General features: G+C 41.4%; 1 protein-coding gene across 8 annotated transcripts in view; it reads left to right on the top strand.

Annotated features, from left to right (window-relative positions):
- The window catches only part of zfhx4 (zinc finger homeobox 4), a 459048-nt gene extending 437989 nt beyond the window's left edge, over positions 1 to 21059 (top strand). For all 8 annotated transcript variants that reach the window (XM_057824359.1, XM_057824357.1, XM_057824356.1 and 5 more), the window contains 5 exons: positions 4758 to 4891; positions 7301 to 7501; positions 7738 to 7855; positions 7944 to 13328; positions 13776 to 21059. In XM_057824359.1, the coding sequence (XP_057680342.1) occupies positions 4758 to 4891; positions 7301 to 7501; positions 7738 to 7855; positions 7944 to 13328; positions 13776 to 15331 (7394 nt within the window). In that variant the 3' untranslated portion in view covers positions 15332 to 21059. The remainder of the gene's footprint in view (positions 1 to 4757; positions 4892 to 7300; positions 7502 to 7737; positions 7856 to 7943; positions 13329 to 13775) is intronic.
- Positions 21060 to 23833: the final 2774 nt, after the last annotated feature.

Here is a 23833-nt window from a genome sequence, read left to right as displayed (position 1 = left end):
TTGGGATTTTTTTGTCTTTTTGGTTCCAAAATGTGGATTAAAGTTGGTCAGTGAAGAAAACAACAGTTTGGACATGAATATACTGAAAAAAGGGATCCAAATTGGCCTTTGTGAACATTTTTTTCTTTGAAATATAAAGGCAACATCAAATGCATGCAAATTCGGCCAAAATAGACTTAGGTGTTAAAGGGTTAATAATGGAAAACTACATTCAATGTTTTTTTAATACTTTTAATAACCCGCAGGTCCCCTGTTTTAGCGAAATCAGACACTGTTTTTACATCTGTGTGATTTTGACAAAGATCACATCACATTTGATGGTGATTTTATGCAGAAATGTGAGAAATTCCAAAACGGTTCACTTTTTCATACCACTGTATTTGTAGGCGTCCAAATGGAGTGTTTATTAAAATATGAATTTGCATGCTTCTCTGTCCTCTAATATATTTTCTTTATTTATCAATGCGCTGCTCTTTACTTTTCTCCATCTAAGACCCCTACGACGCCCTAAACACCACTGACAGTTGCAAATAAAGATGGGTTGCGAGTGCGCTGCGCTCTTCCCCCCTGAAATGCAAAAGGGGGGCGAGTGTCATAAATCTCCTTTTGATTTATCTAATCAACCAGGTCCTGCTGCGTGCAGACATTTGTCATCGGTGAAGGTGGGAGGGGTGAGTCCTAGCGGTTACAGGGTGTCAGGTTCATTCGGCCCAGCCACTTCATGGGCTGCAGCTGGTGGAGTCCACATGAAGATGGAGGAAAGGTGGAAAGGCAAAAAAAAAAAAAGGAGGAGGGGAAAAAGGGCATAGTCATTAAGCGTAGGATGCAGACTCACCCAGACAAAGGAAAACGAGGGGGGTGGTTCGCCATCTTTTTTCTAGGTCCTGCTCACTCCCGTGATTATTTTTTAATGACTCTCGCAATCCACGCAGAGCCAAAACCGACAAATGGATATTTGATTTTCTCTCATAAAATCATAGATGCTATTTGAATTGTGCTTTTACCCCATTGTGTACAATGGGGTTTCAGGTCATTATATGTTTGAAGGACACTAGACTTTCTCCAAACAGCTTCATTATGCACCGGCAGGGCTCGCCATTTAAATCTCCTAAGTGGCCACAGAGAGAATGCTTCTCGCGGCATTCAAGGTTAGCCCAACTGTTTTTCTTGATGAAAGCGCCGAGACAGATCGACGTCGGAAGGACAGACGCACAACCGAGCCATTACGCAAACATACATTCGCGTTCGCCGTGACAGTAATCAATGGTGATGTGCGGCTCGCTCCCATCTGCCATGTAAATGTGTCTGCAGCCTCTTGTCCGACAATCGCCTCATCTCCCCGCGCGAGGATGCAATTTAGTTGCAAATTGAGTGAAAGACGGAGGCAAAAATTGAAAGTTGAAATTAGAATCGGTCATAATGAATAGGGGAGGCGAGGCGGCAAGGGAGCAGAAAGGTCAGGTTATATGATGGCTGCGATGAAGTGTCAGAGGCCTGTCACCGAATGCGTAATGTGCACACATACGTGTAAGCCTCGCAGGGGCCGCGGCTAACGGCGTAAGACAAGATTACCTCGCTATTCTGAGCCGCGGTCCAATTTTCGGATGTTCTTGGAAATTCACATTGTGCCCTTGTGTTTTTTTTTTCCTCCCTCCCTCCTTCTCTCTTGTCACTTCCCTTGACAGGCCAATATTTCAGGCTCCAGATATAGGGGATTACAAATAAAATAAGTGGAACGCCTACTTAATGCAACAGAATTAAAATGCATGAACGGGCCAGAGGAATTGATATGCACCCAATAAAAACATGAGCCAATATGAAATACAAAATGTTTTTCTTTTTCCCCTCTCTCTTCTAGCCTCTCTCTATGTATCAGTGCTTTGATTTTCCCATTTTTTTTCCCTTTGTGCATCCAGCGTGAAGCGTTGATTCGCAAGAGTGAGGCTCGAATATTGCCTTGAGTGACCAGGCGAGGAGGGGGTGACTTTGGGGGGAGTGGGAGAGTTTTCTGTTGCTGGGTCTTTGTTTTGTGCCGGCTGTGTTAAGCTGCAGTGGCTGTATGTGAGGGTGAAGCTAATGAAAGATTTATCACTAAATACAACCAGAGGCTGATCTCCCCACACCGGGCGCTGTTTGTTAACGTCACACACACTTACACATGCACGTACAAATCGACACGCACGTTACTGTACCGCCAGCCGTGCACAACCCCCCGCCCCAGACCGAAATGTTGCATCTCGTGCAGACGGACGCATGGTTGAAGCAGCCAAGGAAAATGTATATGATCTAATGAAGTGTATAATATTACCATAACATTTAATGTATGTCGTGCTGTGATAATGAGCTTCCTCCATTTCACATTGCCTCAGGGTAGGAAGTGCGTGTGTTGGTGTGTGTGCATGAGTGATGCAGCTAGCGCCTGGATATGTATGTTGATGTCAAAGCCTTTAAAGGATCACCTATGTGTCCACTTGAGAAGTGGGTATATACGACAAAACATGAACATGGTTAAAGCATATACAGTGCCCTCGATAATTTTTGGCACCCCTGAAAAAGATGTGTTTTTTATAGGGCTGTCAAACGGTTAAAATTTTTAATCGAGTTGATTACAGCTTAAAAATTAATTAATCGTCATTAATCGTAATTAATCGCAATTCAAACCATCTCTAAAATATGCCATATTTTTCTGTAAATTATTGTTGGAATGGAAAGATAAGACACAAGACGGATATATACATACAACATACTGTACATAAGTGCTGTATTTGTTTATCATAACAATAAATCCACAAATGGCGTTATTAACATTCTTTCTGTTTAAGTGATCCACGGATAGTAAGACTTGTAGTTCATAAAAGATAAATGTTATAGTGATTTTATATTAAAACTCCTCTTCATATTTTCGTTTTAATAAAATTTGTACAATTTTCAATCAAAAGTAGAGTTAATATAATAATAATAAGAATAAAAATAACAATAATAAGAACTGAGTGACCAAACTCTGAGTAATGCCAGTTCACTTTGCATTGTTGTTTAGCTGTGTGAGAATAGGGCCTCATTACTACAGACTGAAGTGCTTTTCTTTTTGTGAACATTATTTTTTTTTGAGAGATTGCAATATTTGTTGTGCTTTCACTAAATGATACTTCTGTTTGTTGTGAAGATGTTGCAGAAGCTTATGCCAATAAACGGCGCAGCACAAAGAACGCCTGTGTCCACTCGCCTTTATAACAGATATATCTCTGTGCATTGGGGTGGCGTGGCTCAGTGGTAGAGTAGTTGTCCCCCAACCCAGAGGTTGTGGGTTCAATTCTCCGCCCTGATGAACTTGCCTAAGTGTCCTTGAGCAAGATACTGAACCCCACATTGCTCCTGGTGCTGCGTCACCAGTAGGTGGATGGCGAGATAGTGTAAAGCGCCTTGAAAGGTGGAAAAGCGCTATATAAGTATAGCACCATTTACCAACACCATATCTTACCCAAAATACAACGAGACACATAATTACCACTAAAAGAAAGCAAACTTACCGAAATATGTGTGGAGCACAAAGCAACAGCATAAACGTCTCACAACTACTAATTCTCCCACTATTAGAAGGAATAACATTAGTATGGAACGGTGCTGCGCTGCCCCCAAGCGGCCGGTGGCATTCTCTTCACTCTTAATGTCCATAAACGGCGTCATTGAAATCTGTTAGAGGCAATGCGAGAGCGGCTCATTCAGTGCATGCGTTAATTGCGTCAAATATTTTAACGTGATTAATTTAAAAATTAATTAACGCCCGTTAACGCGATAATTTTGACAGCCCTAGTTTTTTAGCTTCTAATATATATTTTTTTCAATTCAAATAATATGGGACCTTAATGGAAAAAAAGAGAAAAATACAACCTTCAATAAAAGTGCATTCATTCAGTGGGGAAAAAATCCCACATAAAGAAAAAAATAATTTGACTTCAAATAATGTGTGTGACAATTATTAGCACCCCTGGTGTTAATACTTTGTACAACCCCCTTTTGCCAGCAAAACAAGGTCTGGGGACTGAGATGGCCATGGGAGGAGCTTGATTTTGTGTCTGGTGAACCATTTCTGTGTATATTTGGCCATATGTTTAGGGTCATTGTCTTGCTGAAAGACCCAGTGACGACCCATCTTCAGCTTTCGGGCAGAGGGCAACAGATTTTGATTTAAAATGTCCTGGTATTTCAAAGCATTCGTGATGCAATGCACCCTAACAAGGTTCCCAGGGCCTTTGGAAGCGAAACAGCCCCACAGCATCACTGACCCACCCCCATACTTCACAGTGGGTATGAGGTGCTTTTCAGCATGTGCATCTTTCACAAAAAGACACACGGTTTCAGGCTTCAACTGGGACTGTGTGCTTTGGTCAGATGAGACCAAGATTGAGCTTTTTGGCAACAAACACTCTAAGTTGGTCTGGCTTGCCACGAAAGAAGCCTTAATTACAACGCCAATCTAATCAAACGAATACTCGAAGCAGCAAAGATTGATTCAAAGCATTTTTCTAATCGAACTGCTCGAGCTAATCGATTAATCGTTGTAGCACTAGTATAATACATGTTTTTGGATTGTTATTTTAAGATTTAGGGGGTATTTAGGGGTACTTAAAGGGTGAATTCCAAGTTACGAGGAAATTGTGGTTGAGTTGCCAGCGTAGGAACATAAACCGGGGACTAGCTGTACATGTACTGTATATACTATATGTCTGTGTATTAATTGTTTCCCTCCCACACTTTAGGAGCGAACGCAACGTCTAAAGAATCGGCTGGACAGAACACAGCGGTGAAACATTCACTCCAGCCCGATCAACAAATAGAAAGCCCTCCTAAAAGGCCCAAATCTGCTGAGGTGAAGAACTCCGTCGCTGATCAGGTACTGGTCTGCAGAATCTAACAGTTGTGTAACCCAATGCTTAAAAAATTCAGTCGTTGTCAAGTTATTAAGGTGCACCCAGAGATTGTTACTGTTCTCACCCTTTCAAATGCAACACAATTGGTGATTTATTTGGCGTTTTCATGGTATTGTACCTACTAGCAAGCACTATATAAGATGAATATGCTGCACACTTTTTTAATTGTGAAGCGTTTAAGACACACAGAAGTTACAAATAGCTGGCTTTATCCCTAAATGTCATAATTATTAGGGTTGTTCCGATCATGTTTTTTTTGCTCCCGATCCCGATCGTTTTAGTTTGAGTATCTGCTGATACCGATATTTCCCGATCCGATTGCTTTTTTTTTTTTTTTCTCCCGATTCAATTCCAATCATTCCCGATCATTTTTCCCGATCATATACATTTTGGCAATGCATTAAGAAAAAAATGAATAAAACTCGGACAAATATACTGGACTGTCTCAGAAAATTAGAATACACAATATTCTAATTTTTTGAGACAGTCCTGTGTATATATACAGGACTGTCTCAGGAAATTAGAATACACAATATTCTAATTTCCTGAGACAGTCATGCGTTAATTGCATTAAATATTTTAACGTGATTAATTAAAAAAAAATTAATTACCGCCGTTTACGCGATAGATTTGATAGCCCTACTTTAAGCCGAAACTAAAGACTCTGGATGAATGTAAGACATTTTGTCTGTAACGTTAAATAGAATTAGAAAATGATTTAATTAAAAAATATATATATATACTGGACTGTCTCAGAAAATTAGAATACACAATATTCTAATTTTTTGAGACAGTCCTGTGTATATATACAGGACTGTCTCAGGAAATTAGAATACACAATATTCTAATTTCCTGACTGTCTCAGAAAATTAGAATACACAATATTCTAATTTTTTGAGACAGTCCTGTGTATATATACAGGACTGTCTCAGGAAATTAGAATACACAATATTCTAATTTCCTGACTGTCTCAGGAAATTAGAATACACAATATTCTAATTTCCTGACTGTCTCAGGAAATTAGAATATTGTGTATTCTAATTTCCTGAGACAGTCCTGTATATATACACAGGACTGTCTCAAAAAATTAGAATATTGTGTATTCTAATTTTCTGAGACAGTCCAGTATATTAAAAAAGGGGATGTCCGATATTTTTTTGCCGATTCCGATACTTTGAAAATGGCGTGATCGGACCCGTAATTATGATTGTCTTATGACAGTCTTATGGCACCATTTTCAAAAAAAGCATTACCAAATACCATAACTAGCAATTAATGAAACAACTGGAACAGTAACTGAAGAGATAATTAGCACAGAACATGAATTTTGATTGTTATTTACATCTGTAGCGCCGCATTGCATGCTAGGAGGTATGTTGGATGACAACAGTGTTGACAGCAGGTGGCAGCAGATGTTGAATGTCGGGAGGAGTGATGGCCAAATAAAGCTTCTTGAAGCTTTGCAACCAATTAGTTCAAAGCTTCATGGTGGTTCATTTGGTCTTATGATAGTCTTATGATGCCGCTGTCAAATGAAGTGTTACCGGTTAATATCTTTAGATGTACATATCTCTTAATACAATGAAGACGACTGCAGTATATAGTCCATTGCGGCTTATCTATGAACAAATGCCGTTTTCATGTCAAATTTAGTGGGTGGCAGCTTATAGTCAGGTATGCCTTAGTCCAAAAATGACGCTACATTATTTCGGATGAACTTTAGTTCCTGCCATGATCCTGAACAGAGTAAAGAGTACAAAAAATTGAAAGAAAGGACTCTTCAGTTCCCTTTGAAAGGGTTAAGTACAGCGCTCCATTCCCTCCCTGTCAGAGCTTTTTACGATCAAGAACAATCATCATGCTTTTAGATAGAATACCTGCACTCGCATTGTAACTGCCGCCTGGCTACTCCCCATTTTGCATCTCTTTAAATTATATGTGTTTTTAAATTAGATTATGAAGTATTAGCCCGTCCGGGTCCTATAAGAATGGAAGACTTTGTCATTTCAGGAATGGATTCTATTAAGACAGGTGGTAGGGAGGCAGCTACTGAATGTACTGCATACTCCCTGTGATGAGTACTAGGGACATAGCATGAAAGCGTATACACTGTTGTAATCTCCTGATTGAACATTCTGCCTAGTTATGATTCTGGCTGAAAAAAATCGAATAAATTCACTTAACTAAATTATGTGTAACATGGTAATTGTACATTTTCAGTGTGGAGAAAGACCAGGTACCAGATACATGGTCATTTTCACACCAAGTAGTACAAAATCCTTAGCTCTCGAAAAACTAGCTGTATTATTGTGTACTTGCTTTGGTTGGATTTATAAGCAAACTAATGATACCCTTGTTCATTTTTGTTTCAGGTTCAGCAATGTCCATATTGCAACTTCAGCAGTAAAGACGCCAACCGTATGCAGCTCCATGTGATGTCCCAGCATTCCATGCAGCCAGTAATCCGCTGCCCACTATGTCAGGATGTCCTCAGCAACAAGATTCACCTACAGCTGCATCTCACCCACCTTCACAGTGTGGCACCTGACTGCGTAGAAAAGCTCATTATGACGGTATGTAAAGACCGTGTGCATGTGTGCGTGTAATTGCCTGTAATTGCATGGCATAATTTCATCAGAACAGCAGAGTGACCTCGCTGTCCTCGTTGCAAATTACAAAAGTTATACGGAACATTTGCCTTTTAAACTATTGTCCTCGCTGTCAGAAATTGTAGGTCACCCACCATGTCATTTAGCTTCTGCAGATGTTGAAGCTGTACTAATTAAAGAAAAACTGTTTGTTCTCATAGGTTGTTGGACCTGATACAACAGTGTCAAATAGCACTCTTCATCCCCAATCTGGACAAGAAAAAGGACTGCCTTCAATAGAATCACCAGCCTCGATTGATGAATCTAAAAGATCACAAGGTAAACCACACACTACATTTGTAATAATTCGTGCATAGATATTCTAAACTACCAGTAGTGAGTTCACACTTGTGTTGTCTGCTTTAAGGAAACTCTTCTAAAGAAGAATTGACAAGTCAAGACAAGAATGAATTAGACCTCCAAGGTGAAGAAATGAAACCCCCCAAGGAGGCGTCAGAAGCTCCAGACTGGAGGAGAGCAAGCGGGTTAGGGCATGACAGCAAGTCCCCAGATGTCCTTCAGGATCATCTCAGTGAACTCCAAAGGCTCCAACAGCAGCAGCAGCAACTCTCAGTGTCTGATCGCCACGTCTACAAATACCGTTGCAATCACTGCAGCCTTGCCTTCAAGACAATGCAGAAGCTGCAGATACATTCCCAGTACCATGCCATCAGAGCAGCCACTATGTGCAGCCTTTGCCAACGGAGCTTCAGGACATTCCTGGCCCTCAGAAAGCATTTGGAAAATGGACATCCTGAACTTACTGAGGCTGAAGTACAGCAATTAATTGGAAATCTCCCTCTAAATGGTGACATCACTGAAAGTGAAGTCAGGGCTTTGGAGGAAGCTCAGGCATTTGAGCATGACTTGGACAAGGATGATGAAATGGATCATGAAGATAAGCCCAGTCCTACTGGGAGTGACAGCAGCTCTCTAATCGATGACATGGGAGCAGAACCAAAACGAACCCTACCGTTTAGAAAAGGGCCAAATTTTACGATGGAGAAGTTTTTAGATCCTTCTCGACCTTACAAGTGCACAGTATGTAAGGAGTCTTTTACTCAGAAGAATATTTTACTAGTCCACTATAATTCTGTTTCCCACCTGCACAAGTTAAAGAAAGTCCTTCAAGAGGCATCAAGCCCAATTCCCCAAGAAACAGGCAACAACATTGACAACAAACCATACAAATGTAATATTTGCAATGTTGCCTATAGCCAAAGTTCAACCCTTGAGATTCACATGAGGTCAGTACTACACCAGACTAAAGCTCGAACGGCCAAATCTGAAATGAGCAAAGACAGTATTGGCACTAGTGGTCCAGTGCCAGCAAAAAGTCCTGCTCCAAGCACACAAGGAAACAGCAGCAACACAGACCCTGCTCGAAGTGGAACACCATCAGCGAGTAAAGAAAACACTGTTGAACCCAAAGACGCTACTAGCAACAACAACACAAAACAAACTACTGAAAATGTTTCAGCGCAGTCAAGCAGCCACCAGTCAGCCCAGTCCTCTGCGCAACTGCAAATGCAGCTCCAACATGAACTCCAGCAGCAAGCTGCCTTCTTCCAGCCTCAGTTTCTTAACCCGGCTTTCTTCCCTCATTTCCCAATGACCCCGGAAGCGTTGCTGCAATTTCAACAGCCGCAATTCTTATTCCCCTTCTACATCCCGGGAGCAGAATTCAACCTGAGCCCAGAGCTTGCTCTGCATTCGGCAGCAGCTTTTGGAATGCCAGGTCTCACAGGATCCTTCTTGGAAGATTTAAAGCAGCAGATGCAACAGCAGCACCAACTGCAACAGGCTCAACAACAACAACAACAGCAGCAGCAGCAACAACAGCAAGTCTCTCAAACACAGTCACAGATTCAGCAGCAGAAGAACCAGCAAATGTTAAACCAAAAACCTAAAATGGAGCCAAGCAATGCATCAGTTTCAGATAATCAAATGTCAAAAGAGGCTGAAGACCACATTGAAAAACAAGACGGCAAAGCAAAGTTGGAAAATGGATGTGAAGCTGTTATGGATGGGCCAAAAGATAACAAAGACACTAAAAAGTCCAAATTCTCTGAGCCGCTGATTCCGCCTCCTCGTATTGTGTCAGGAGCTAGGGGTAATGCAGCCAAAGCATTGTTGGAGAATTTTGGATTTGAACTCGTCATCCAATACAATGAAAATAGACAAAAGAACCAAAAGAAAACTAAAGATGGAGGTGAACAAATGCATATAACCCCTGATAAGCTTGAGTGCGGAATGTGCGGAAAGCTGTTCTCCAATATGCTCATACTCAAAAGCCACCAAGAACATGTACACAGTCAGTTTTTCCCATATGTTGAGCTTGAAAAGTTTGCCCAACAGTACAGAGAGGCCTACGACAAACTCTACCCAATTAATCCAGCTTCACCGGAGACGCCACCACCACCGCCGCCTCCTCCTCCACCTCCTCCGCCTCCTCCTGCTACTGCTCTGGTGACAACACCTCAACCAACTTCAACATCACTGCCCAAGCCCCTAACACCGGCACCGTCTCCAGTCCCAGTCCCCCATCAGACCTCACACCAGACAACTCACCAGGCACCGACACTACAGCCACCGCATCCTCCCCCAACACCGACTGCTTCCTCCGCACCTCCCCAAGTGCAGCTTCCCGTTCCACTGGACTTGCCGCTTTTCCCACCTCTTATGATGCAGTCCGTCCAGCACCCGGGATTGCCCCCTCAATTGGCCCTCCAGCTGCCGACTATGGATTCTCTCTCCACAGACCTTACACAACTCTGCCAGCAACAACTGGGGCTCGATCCAAACTTCCTTCGACAGTCCCAGTTTAAGCGACCTCGAACTCGTATAACTGACGACCAGCTTAAAATCCTCCGTGCCAACTTTGACATCAACAATTCTCCTAATGAAGAGCAAATTCAAGAGATGTCAGAAAAGTCGGGTTTGCCTCAAAAGGTCATTAAACACTGGTTCCGTAACACTCTTTTCAAAGAGAGGCAGCGGAGCAAAGACTCCCCCTACAATTTTAATATTCCTCCCATTACTACTTTGGATGACATTCGAATAGAGACCCAGTTAAGCACACATGAATATTACCGGACTGACTCAGCCATCAACAAAAGATCTTCCAGAACCAGATTCACAGATTACCAATTGAGGGTTCTTCAAGATTTCTTTGATACCAATGCCTATCCCAAGGACGATGAAATTGAGCAGCTTTCCACAGTCCTTAATCTACCTACTCGTGTGATTGTGGTGTGGTTCCAAAACGCTCGCCAGAAAGCCCGCAAGAGCTATGAAAATCAAGCCGATTCTAAAGACAGTGAGAAAAAAGAGCTGACAAATGAACGATACATCAGAACTAGCAATATGCAGTACCAGTGTAAAAAGTGCAGCATTGTTTTCCCACGTATCTTTGACCTCATCACTCACCAGAAGAAGTTGTGTTACAAGGATGAAGATGAGGAAGGTAGTGAGGAAAACCAATGCGAAGAATACACAGATGAGCAACTTCCGATTAAAGTTGTCCAGCAATCTTTAGAGCCACCCCAAAATTCCCAGGGAAATGCTACCAGCTCTGGCTCAAGCTCCCCTGTAATGGCCTCGCCTCGTGCCAGCATAGAAAAAGCCTCTCCTAAGCCAGACTTTGAACTTCGTTCTGAAAGCGAACCAAAACAAAATGAGACTGCACCTTCACCAGTGGTTAAATCTCTACCGGAGCCAAGACCATCTAAAGCTTGCACACCTCAACCACCCCCTCAAAAAGCAGCCCAGCCACCAATGTCAAGACCCCATTCCCAGCCACAGGCAGCCACAGTGCCCTCTAGTCCTCTTTCCTTGGCACTTTCCTCCCTCACAAACAGCCTGCCCCACCAAATGCTTCAATACCAGTGTGACCAGTGTAAGATTGCATTCCCTACAGTGGAGCTTTGGCAGGAACATCAACACATGCATTTCCTAGCAGCTCAGAACCAATTTCTACACTCGCAGTTCCTTGAGCGACCCATTGATATGCCTTATATGATATTTGACCCAAACAACCCCTTAATGGCTAGCCAGCTATTATCTGGAAGCCTCTCCCAAATCTCTTCCCAAGGTAGTTCCGGTTTGACCTCTGCTGCTGGATCAGGGCCAATGAAGAGAAAATTGGATGATAAGGATGAAAGTGGCAATGATAAAGATGGTGGGAACAGCAGTGAGGAACAACACAGAGATAAGCGCCTGAGAACCACCATAACACCTGAACAACTTGAGGTCCTTTATGATAAATACCTGATTGATTCCAATCCGACAAGAAAAATGTTGGATCACATTGCAAGAGAGGTCGGCTTAAAAAAGAGAGTGGTACAAGTTTGGTTCCAAAACACTCGTGCTCGGGAGAGAAAGGGACAGTTCCGAGCAATTGGACCCTCCCAGTCCCACAAAAAATGCCCCTTTTGCAGGGCTCTGTTCAAAGCTAAGTCGGCTCTAGACAGTCACATACGATCGAGACACTGGCATGAGGCAAAGCAGGCAGGATTTAGTTTGCCACCGAGCCCAATGATGAATCAAGACAACGACAGAGATGATAGCCCAAAGTATAATTTCTTTGACTTTTCACAGCTGCCTACCAAGACTGAGCCAAATGACTACGAGTTGCCTACCGCATCATCCACTCCAGTAAAACCATCTGAAATGCAACTAAAAAACTTCTTAAGCCCTTCATCATTAAAAGCTGAAAACTGTGATGAAACTGATGGGCCTAATGTTAACTCAGCAGATCTATCATCTTATGATCTTAGCAAGGTAGACTTTGATGAGACATCATCAATTAATACAGCCATTAGTGATGCTACAACTGGAGACGAGGGCAATAACAATGAGGTTGAAAGCTTCACGGCTAACGGAGGAGACAAGCTGACTGAAAACAAAGGTGGCATGGTTTCAAATTCCGATGGTGCCAATGACCGATTCCAGTTCAGCATGGTGAGCCCTGCCCTCAGTTTCTCTGGAAAAGACTGTGACAATTACTATAGCTCCCGTGAAGACGACCTGGATGAGACCAATGACAGAAGTGAATCGTCAAGCCTCGCCGATCCCAGTTCTCCAAGTCCATTCGGGTCTGGCAACCCCTTCAAGTCTGGTAAAGGCACCAATGCAGGGGATAGACCAGGTCACAAACGATTTAGAACACAGATGAGTAACCTGCAACTCAAAGTCCTCAAAGCCTGTTTCAGTGATTACCGCACTCCTACAATGCAAGAGTGCGAGATGCTGGGCAATGAGATTGGACTTCCCAAGCGTGTCGTCCAAGTATGGTTCCAGAATGCCAGAGCTAAAGAAAAGAAATTCAAGATAAATATTGGAAAGCCATTCATGATAAGTCAAGGCTCGCCAGATGGACCGAGACCAGAGTGTACTTTGTGCGGCATAAAGTACACTCCACGGATGTCTATCCGAGACCACATTTTCTCCAAACAGCACATCACCAAAGTGCAAGAAACCCTGGGAAACCAGGTTGATAGGGAAAAGGACTACCTAGCACCAACCACTGTCCGACAGCTGATGGCCCAGCAAGAACTTGATCGCATGAAGAAAGCTGGTGAGGGACTCGGTCTGCCTGGCCAGCAGCAACAGACAGCAATGGACAACAGTAATGCACTTCATGGCCTTAGCCTGCCCTCAGGCTACCCAGGGATCTCTGGCCTTCCGCCAGTTCTACTTCCTGGAGTCAACGGGCCGTCATCACTTCCTGTTTTCCCACCCAACACACCCGGTGAGTTAGTATGACAAACCATGATGAAATAGACTACAACCTTTGTGAACTGATCTCGATCATGCACTGTTTTATTCTTCGATACTGCTGTTTTTCCTGTCACAGTGGTGTTAGTCAGAGAGTCCTATTTTTCAATACAATTTTGAAATTACAAATGGTTGGTGTAATGCATGCCTGGTTTTCATCATCAGAGTTGAGCTGGTAATGAAAGTTTTTCGTACAACAAATGTGTATTTACCATGGCTTTCATTTTAATTTACGAATTATCAGCTATTTATAGTATTATATTAAGATTGACTGATGGTGTCTTAATGCAAATGTGACAGTTTTGATCCATAACAAAATAAGAGATTGAATTTAAAAAGAACAACTTTACGAATTTCCCCAATTTATTGCTGACTTTCTAAATATTGAATATTTCCATATCTATATACTACTGTATTTCAGCTTTAGCATCTCCTGGTGCTGGCATGCTCGGGTTCCCTACACCAGCCACCCCATCTCCTGCCATGTCTCTCAGCACTACCCCAACCAAGAGTATTCTGCAGACTCCTCCTCCTCCTCCTCCACCACCTCCTCCTCCTCCTGTTCCCTCCACACCTTTGGCAGCAGTAAATAATACAGAGCAGCAAGGTAAAGACTCAGAGAGAGACAACAGCAAAGCAACGGGAGACAAACCGCCACAGATGAAGACGAAGGGCAGCGAGAAAGATAGCGCTTCACAGTCTGAGAACACCGGTATGGCCAAGAAGAGGGAGAAACTCGCAGGGAAACCAGGAAGTGAGCCTCCGCTAGACACGGCGAAACTGCAGGCCCTTCAGAACGCTCTGGCCGCAGGTGATCCCAGCTCTTTCTTAGGAGGCCAGTTCCTGCCCTACTTCCTTCCTGGATTCCCTAACTGCTTCTCACCCCAGCTTCACAGAGGTGTCCAAGCAGGGGGCTATTTCCCACCGCTTTGCGGGATGGAGAACCTGTTCCCATACGGCCCGGCAGCAGTCCCACAAGCCGCTATGGCCGCTGGTCTCTCCCCAACCGCTCTTCTGCAGCAGTATCAACAGTACCAACAGTCCCTCCAAGATTCTCTGCAGAAACAACAACAGCAGAAACAACTGGAGCAACAGCAGAAGCAGCAGCAGCAGAAACCAACCCCTGTCAAGACACCCCAGAGCACGAAGGGCAATGCAACCAACTCTTTCAAACCAAAAGAAGCTAATCACCCTAAGGACGATATCAACACAGGCTCTTCAACCGAAAGCACAAAAGAAGAACCGAAAACAGAAACCAAAAGTACGAAAGATTTTCCAGACGCTTTTATCGTACCGTCCGTCAAGCATGAGTTTATATGCAGGAAGTGCCAGTTGATTTTCCCGGACGAAGACTCCGTGGTACGTCATCAGAAATCCCTCTGTTACTTCGGACACACTTTTAGCGACCCGCAAGAGATGGTGCTTCGAAAGGCAGTGAGCAACTACACGTGCGTCGCCTGCAACGTGGTCGTCAATGGGAACGAAGCACTTGGCCAACACCTTCAGTCGAGCTTGCACAAAGAGAAAACAATCAAACAAGCAATGAGAAATGCCAAAGAGCATACTAGATTATTACCTCATTCTGTCTGCTCCCCTACTCCTAACACCACATCTACCTCGCAGTCTGCAGCTTCTTCTAACAACACCTTTCCTCATCTGTCTCACTTGTCCATGAAGTCCTGGCCTAACGTCCTGTTCCAGGCCACCACCACCACAGTCCAGAAAGCTGCTTCCTCCTCCTCCCCTTCAACCTCTCCTCCCCCTCCCCTGTCCTCGCCGTCAACGGTTACCTCAACTTCCTGCAGCACCTCAGGGGTTCCAACTTCACTACCCACCGAGAGTTGTTCAGACGAGTCTGACAATGAGCTAAGCCAAAAGCTGGACGACTTAGATAACGCGTTGGAAGTCAAGGCGAAGCCAGCCTCTGGCCTAGACGCGAGCTTCAGTAGTATCAGAATGGATATGTTCAGTGTGTAGGAGTGACAAAAGGATCCCTTGCGTGAAGAAAAAAAAAAAGACTTTTAAAACTGCAGTTCCAAAGTTTCTCTTAACCCAAAAAAAATTCAGTACCAAATGATTGACTCAGGATTGTTTTTCCCATATTGATATGCTGGCAAGATATTGATAGATTTGTTCGTTTTTTTGGTTCGTTTTTTTTCTTTTTTGTTATGGACAGAACTGTTGCAGATGCTTGACTGAGCTTATATTGTATACAAAAAACACGGAGTAGGGAAAAATTCACAGGCTCCCTCATTTGAGGGGGGGCTTGTTTCAAGCCAAAAACTCTCATGATAGCAAATTGCACCTCAGCTGGATTGTTTTCCAAAATGCTAGCATGTACTGTATGGGATGACGATCCAGAAACCCTCAAAGAGAATCTCTCTTAGTTTTTAGATAGGTGTAATTCAGTAGCTTTAAATTCTCAGGTCAGATAACATAACATTTCTCATTTGTTAAACTGCAAGCCTGGGTACACTTGGCTTATAACCAAAACATGTCGAGCTTTATCGGACGCATTTCCTTGGTGTGTATAGAGTACCAAGAGACAATATAACTGTTACAATGGACGATGTGCATATTATTTGAGTTGTGCCCTAAAAGACGGTGTGGTTTTGCCATTGAGGGAATTGAGAACGGTTCGAAGAAACATACTACGACCCCGCGTTTGCCAGTTTTTAATACGACAAGTTGTAACTATTTAATTGCCCCGCCCCTTTTTTTGTTCTTGTACTCTATACTAATCTGTGCCAACCTTCTCACTTGTACCTCTGCTCACACCCTTTTCTCAAGAGGTAATAATTCTAGTTTTGATAGACTTTCTGATCATGTGAATAGAACACTTTCTTTGGTGAATTGCTATACTGTTACGGTACCTGCTTGTGTCTGGACTATAGTGCACTTATTTTGTTTTGTTTTTTTCATATACATAGGCCATTTGTTAATTTAATAGATTTTTTTTGGGTTTGTATGTTTGTATGTATGGATTTTAATTATTATTTCTGTCAATTGCAGCAACATACTGGTCCATATGTGTTACGTGATTGATGCCTAGCAATCTATTTAACAATTGGTGCATCCATGAAAGCAGTACTACGGAGACCCTAAAGGGACATCAACAGAAATTAAATGAATTTAAAGCATCTGGTGCGCACCAGATAGTATGTGGTGCGCACTAGAAACTATCTGGTGCGCACGAGAAACAGTCACACTAGAAACTATCTGGTGTGCACTAGAAAAGTATCTGATGCGCACCAGAAAGTTCCCTTTTATACACCAGAAACTGCAGGTGCGCATCAGACACCAGCAGTTTTTGCGTGCTAAAAATGTTAATACAGGATTTAATTGAGTTTTACTAAAATCTTTGACTCAACTATAAAGATATTACTGCATTACTTGCACATCGTCACCATTAAATTGTCTCGGAACTATCTGGTGCGCACCAGATTGTCTCTGGTGCACACTAGTTTCTAGTGCACACTGCATACTATCTGGTGCGTACCAGCTAGTTTCTAGTGTGCATCACATACTATCTGGTGCACATCAGATAGTTTCTAGCTCGCACAACATGCTATCTGGTGCACACCAGAAAGAATCTGGTGTGCACCAGTTTTTAGTGCGCACCACATACTATCTGGTGTGCACCATACTGTTTCTGATGAGCACCAGATAGTTTCTAGTGTGCACCACATACTATCTGGTGCGCACCAGATAGTTTCTAGTGCACACCACCTACTATGTAGTGCGCACCACATACTATCTGGTGCGAGAAAGATTGTTTCTCGTGAGCACCAGATAGTTTCTAGTGTGCACCAGATGGTATGTTTTGCGCACCAGAAAACAATATGGTGAGCATCACATAGTATGTGGTGTGCACTAGTAACTATCTGGTGTGCACCAGAAACAATCTGGTGAGATAGTTTCTAGTGCGCACCACATACTACCCGGTGGGCACCAGATAGTTTCTCGTGGACACGGACACCACATACTATCTGGTGCGCATAAGATTGTTTCTCGTGAGCGCCAGATAGTTTCTAGTGTGCACCAGATAGTATGTGACACGCACTAAAAACTGTTGCGCACCAGAAACAATATGGTGAGCATCACATAGTATAGTATGTGGTGGACACTAGAGACCATCTGGTGCGCACCGCGTAGTATGTGGTGCGCATTAGACACTATCTGGTGCGTACCAGAAACATTATGGTGCGCACCAAATATTATGTGGAACGGACTAGAAACTATCTGGTGCATCCCAGATAGTATGTGGTGTGCACTAAAAACTATATGTTCCGTATCCGATAGCATGTGGTGTGCACTAGAAACTATCTGGTGCGCACGAGAAACTATCTGGTGCGCACCATACTGTTTCTCATGAGCACCAGATAGTTTCTAGTGCGCACTACATAGTATCCGGTGCACACTAGATAGTTTGTAGTGCACACCACATACTTTCTGGTGCGCAAAAGATTGTTTCTCGTGAGCACCACATACTTTCTGGTGCGCACCACCTACTATCTGGTGCAAAAACAATATAGTGAGCATCACATAGTATGTAGTGCGCACTCGTAACTATCTGGTGCGCACCAGAAACAATCTGGAGTGCACCATATAGTATGTTGTGCAAACTAGAAACTATCTGGTGTGCACCAGAAACAGTCTGGTGCACACCAGATAGTATGTGGTGTACACTAGAAACTCTGGTTTCGTACCAGATGATAGTTGGTGCGCACGAGAAACTATTTGGTGCGCATGAGAAACAATCTGGCGCGCACTAGATGGTATGTGGTGCACACAAGAAACTATCTAGCTGGTACATACAATTAACTATCTAACTGGTGCGCACCAGATTGTTTCTCGTGAGCACCATTTAGTTTCTAGTGTGCACCACATACTATCTGGGACACATCAGGTAGTTTCTAGTGTGGCACCACATACTATCTGGGACGCACCAGATAGTTTCTCATTAGCACCAGATAGTGTCTACTGCGCACCACATGCTATCTCAGATGCACCAGATAGTTTCTAGTGCGTTCCACATACTATTAGGTGCGCACCAGTTAGTTTCTAGTGTGCACCACATACTATTTGGGAGGCACCAGATAGTTTCTAGTGCGTTCCACATACTATTCGGTGCGTACCGATTGTTTATGGTGCGCACCACATACTATTTTCTGATTCTTGTGAGCACCAGATGGTTTAAATTTATTTTATTCCTGTCAATGTCCCTTTAAGGGCTCCATACAGTACTGTATACTTGAAACTGTTAAGGTACAGGTTGGACACAATGTTTGAAAAAGAAAAAAAAAACAAAAGGTATGATCATTTCTTTGCAAATACGCTGCTTTTAAAGAAAAAAAAATCATTTCATGTACGTACTCGTACATCTGACAACAGTGTTACACCTATGTACGGCTTTTGAGTACATAGGTGGACGTCCTCCCATTAATTCTCCGGGCACTTGTGATCATCTTCATTTCATGAAATAATTTCAACATTGCAAAGTATTACCTTACAAAAGTTTTGCTGCTACTGTGTAATTATATTTTGCTCGCCATTATTTCTCTCAAAACTTCTACCAGACAAAATACTGATAAATTAATTTGCTTCTGCTATTTTTTTATGTTGTATTCTTTAATTTTGCTGTGGAACTAAGAATGTGAAAACTGTCAAAAGGTGTTCAGTTTGTTTATTTTTTTTTTGTTTGTTTTTTAGAATCACTTTCTAGTTCGGTCATTGAAACTAACGTGGTTCATTCCAAAGTAACAGAAGGCTATTTGTATGAAAGGAAAGGCTTGTGAACAAAAAGAGCAAAGCTGTTGTACATATTCATAGTTGGCTGTGCATGGTACAAATTTATTAATATGAAGAAATGCAAAATTGTATTGCTTTTTTGGTATTTCCTATTCTGAGATGAGCAAGTAGCATGTAATGCAACTGTTTGACAGGTTAAATCAAATCATGCTTAGTTATTGTTTCAAACAATTAAATCAAGTAACATTTCCTTTTGTTCGAGTATTGTAAAGGTGTTCCTTCCCAAAGTTTTGAAGCAAAATGTCCGTTTTTGATTTTCTCTGTGAGCTTTTTGTCCTTATTTGGATTTTTATTGTTATTATTTTTTTTATCAATTACGTTAATCCTGAAGACACTTTTCGATTGTGTTTCCTAAGAGACATTCTGGCCTCCCAAGGTGCAATTCTGCCATTGTACAAACATGAGCGACTGTCCTGATTCCAAAGGCTTTCACCACTTGGCTTTTTTGCCTTTCCCCCACTCGGTGGCTCAGCATTTTAAGACTGAACTTGTTGCTTGCTAGCATCGCGTGCTAAGATGCTAGCATCACAGACAGGACGCTTTCCACAACACGGACTGGTTACAGCTAACAAACCAACAAAACGGATGGTCCAACAGCAACTGTACATAGTTATTGCAACTGCACAGCAGCCAAAAATAAAACAAAACAAAACAAAAAAAAGAACTTTAAAAAAAAAACAAAAATGAAAAAAAAAAAAATGGACGGATTGTGTCATGTTTATGAGGACAGCCTTCAAAAGGTTGAAAATTGGAATTGCTCTTCTGGATGTCAAAGGGATTTTCATGGCGCAATCATATCCTACTCAATATGTACTCTTCAACATCTGGGTAACATAGGAAATGCACCCTGAGGTTTTATTAAGAAGAAGCCCCTACGGCTAAAACTTTAAATAAACTAAACCAAAAATGTTATTGATGTTTTATATATAGAGAGTAGTCACATTAGTTTTTGTTACTGTACTGTTTGAGGTCTCAACTGTACCGTATCACGGTAATAACATGGTTTTGGAAACTTTTTTTTGTTTGTTTTTTTTTTTATTTGTCACAGACCTGTTGTCATAGTTGAAATGACGTTTATTGTAGATGGTATTTGAACAATTTCTGGAAATAGTTCATCAAGTATGTTTGTTGCTCATTGTTGTGATACATTAAAAACTGTATCTGCCAACCACTTTTGTCTCTCAGGTTATTATTTCTATATTTTTGGTTGCATTTATTTTAAATGGACATGTATTATGGCAGAAAACACTGACAAGACTGACTAAACAGTTTCTACTCTTGCACTCTTTAAAAGAAACTGCGGTATTTTAAGCCAAAACAGCTGTTGTGTTGGACATAACAATATGTTTGTATGCTGCCATAGCAGATTCATGGCGCATTAAGCCCCCAAACTGTTTTTAATTTGTCCGTTTTACCCTGGAAACCCCCATTTACAAACATCGCGCAATTGCTTTTGTTTCAACACAGCCATAAAATGAAAGTAATTAGACTAGCGCTGTCAAACGATTAAAAATTTTAATCGAGTTAATTACAGCTTAAAAATTAATTAATCGTAATTAATCGCAATTCAAACCATCTATAAAATATGCCATATTTTTCTGTAAATTATTGTTGGAATGGAAAGATAAGACACAAGACGGATATATACGTTCAACATGCTGTACATAAGTACTGTATTTGTTTATTATAACAATAAATCAACAAGATGGCATTAACATTATTAACATTCTGTTAAAGCGATTCATGGAAAGAAAGACTTGTTCTTAAAAGATAAATGTTAGTACAAGTTAAAAAAATGTAATATTAAAACCCCTCTTAATGTTTTCGTTTTAATAAAATTTGTAAAATTTTCAATCAAAAATTAAACTAGTAGCCCGCCATTGTTGATGTCAATAATTACACAATGCTCATGGGTGCTTAAGCCTTTAAAATCCGTCGAACCCAAGCACCAGCAGAGGGCGACAAAACTCCAAAAAACACAAGTAACAAGTTGGCATTGCACTGTGCTGTCATTTTAATCTGTTTGAGCGGGGCATGTGCGTTAATTGCGTCAAATATTTTAACGTGATTAATTTAAAAAATTAATTACCGCCCGTTAACGCAATAATTTTGACAGCCCTAAATTATATTATTCAAAATGTCATTTTTAGCTTAGAATCATTCATTGATATCTAATATTTCATTAAAAAAAAAAAAAAAAAAAAAACTTAAAATTATTCATGCACATATTTTAACCTTTTAAACAAATTACGTCACAATGAAAAAAATGGCGTCTGTAAAAAAAGTCACGGATATCTACCTCATAACTATCGCGTAATTGTATTTTTTTATTTTATTTTTTTGTTTTGTTATTGTCGCATTTTCTCCGATATGTTAGATGATAAATAATCGATCCAAACAAAGAAAAATTGGAAAAAAAAAAAACGTTTAAAAGGGTAAATATATGAAAAAGAAAATCTCGAACACTCCTTGATGTCTGCGATTTCTGCATCACCACCTTTGTTATATTACCATGTTTCACCCATAAAATCCCACAAAAATCCAGCTGTGGCTATTCACAGCTGTGTCTTGACACTCAGTGATACATGCTACATGGAGTTTTTGGATCAAAGCAAGGTAAGTACACGATCATGTCTTGTTAAAGTCATGGTGTCTTTAATTCTGCTCTTGTGTGCTCTCACCTCCAGATAGGGTTTAAATTTTTTTTTTTTTTTTTTTTTTAAACGCCCTCCTGTTCAAAATTTTTTCTTCCCTCAGAAAATCAAGATTTTAAGCTTTCCAATGATGTATCACACATGCGTATCGGACAATTTTGAAATTTGGCCAAACTGGGGGTCCCGGAGCAGAACTTGAAGTCACCTGAATGTTTTCCGCCATATATAAATGTCCAGTTGCTACTTATTGAGTGATTCTTTAGTAAGGTACAATGTTTTATTAGAGGCACTGTTTCCATAGGAAATATACATGAATTTATCAGACTATAAGTAGGGGGGGAAGTACACAAGAAAGCCCGCAAACAGTTTTCTGAAGACATGTCAACAAAACACATGGATTACTGGAACCATGTCCTATGGTCTGATGAGACGAGCGGACTTTCTTGTGTACCGTCTTCAGAAGAAGCTTCTTCCTGGGGTGACAGCCATGCACACCAATTTGATGCAGAGTGCGGCGTATGGTCTGAGCACTAACAGGCTGACCCCCTACTCTTCAATCTCTCCAGCAATGCTGACAGCACTCCTGTAACGAGTCGCATGACATTTTGGAGAGAAAATGACAAGCAGTACTCAATTTGGACATTCAGGGATGTACGTAGTTTCTAAGGGGTGTACTCACGTTTGTTGCCAGGGGTTTGGATATTAATGGCTATATTCTGAGTTATTTTGAGGGGAAAATAAATTAACTGTATCATATAAGCTGCACACAGACTACTTTTCATTGTGTCATTTTGTCAATGTTGTCCCATGAAAAGATATACTTAAGTATCTGCAGAAATGCGAGGGGTGTACTCAGTTTTGTGATACACTGTAAATCAGGGGTGTCCAAACTTTTTGCAAAAGGGGCCAGATTTGCTGTAGTAAAAATGTGGGGGGCCGACCTTCGCTGACGTCCTTTATGTAGACTATATATTTAAGCAAATTTTAGCAAGCCATTCTGTGTGTCACATTTGCTTTAATATTTTTTAAAATTATTAATTTAAACAATCTCGCAATTAGCCTCTGTGGCGTTCTCTTTCGACTCTCGAGCTCTTGCGAAATACTGCTGCTGTGAAATTATGCTAGCTCCAGGTTGCTTCATTTTCTCGCTGCTTATCTTCCCTATAATCTTGTCGTACATGTCAGCGTGTCATGTTTGGTAAAATCGCCTCACATCGAACTCTTTAAAAACAGCGACTGTCTCTTTTACAAATGAGGCACACACAGTTGTGTATTTTAGTGAAGAAGTAGTCCAATTTTCACCTATCCTTGAAGTGTCGGCCGTTGCAGTCAACTTTTTTTGATTGTCGCCATTTTAGAAAATTGAAAGTAAACGGTCACACGGGGTAATGTTGCTTAGAGTGCTGCTGCCTTTTAGTGGGTAAATGAGGAGCAGCATTTAGTGTGTAAGCTCCATCATATGCTGGTAACAGTACTGCTGACCAATTTATTAAGTTTGTGTGCGGGCCAGACGTTATTGATTTTATGACAGAGGCTGGGGGCCGGATTAAATTTGACCACGGGCCGCATTTGGCCCCTGTACCGGACTTTGGACATGTTTGCTGTAAATGCTTTAATTTTAAATGTGTGATGTAATAGTTTCAATCCCATAAAATAAATGGGAATTTTATTCCTTTCAAAATTGGTATAGTGTCAGATTGGAGATTTTTTTAAAAAATATATTCAAATTGATTTCTATACAGGTTTAATATTATTTGTAGTGATTTTATTACTTTAAATATTTGCTTATTCAATTTACGTTCTACTTTACAACTTCTTAAGAGACAGTATTGTCTTAGAAAATATAAAATATTGATCGGGCGAAAAGGTGGCCTATAAGGATGGTTGATTGGCATTGCCAGCACCTGTGCCAGCTCCACCCGTCTGTCGTCCAACATGCAATCAATAAAAAACACGCACACCTGCCCAAAGTGGGCCAGGTCTCCGGAGGGAGGGGCAGAGGCCCTAACACTTT

The sequence above is a fragment of the Corythoichthys intestinalis genome, chromosome 20 (assembly GCF_030265065.1).
Source record: "Corythoichthys intestinalis isolate RoL2023-P3 chromosome 20, ASM3026506v1, whole genome shotgun sequence".
In the NCBI taxonomy this organism is placed as follows: Eukaryota; Metazoa; Chordata; class Actinopteri; order Syngnathiformes; family Syngnathidae; genus Corythoichthys; species Corythoichthys intestinalis.
Note: the sequence above shows the minus strand (reverse complement) of the source record. Positions and strands in the feature narration are given on the sequence as shown.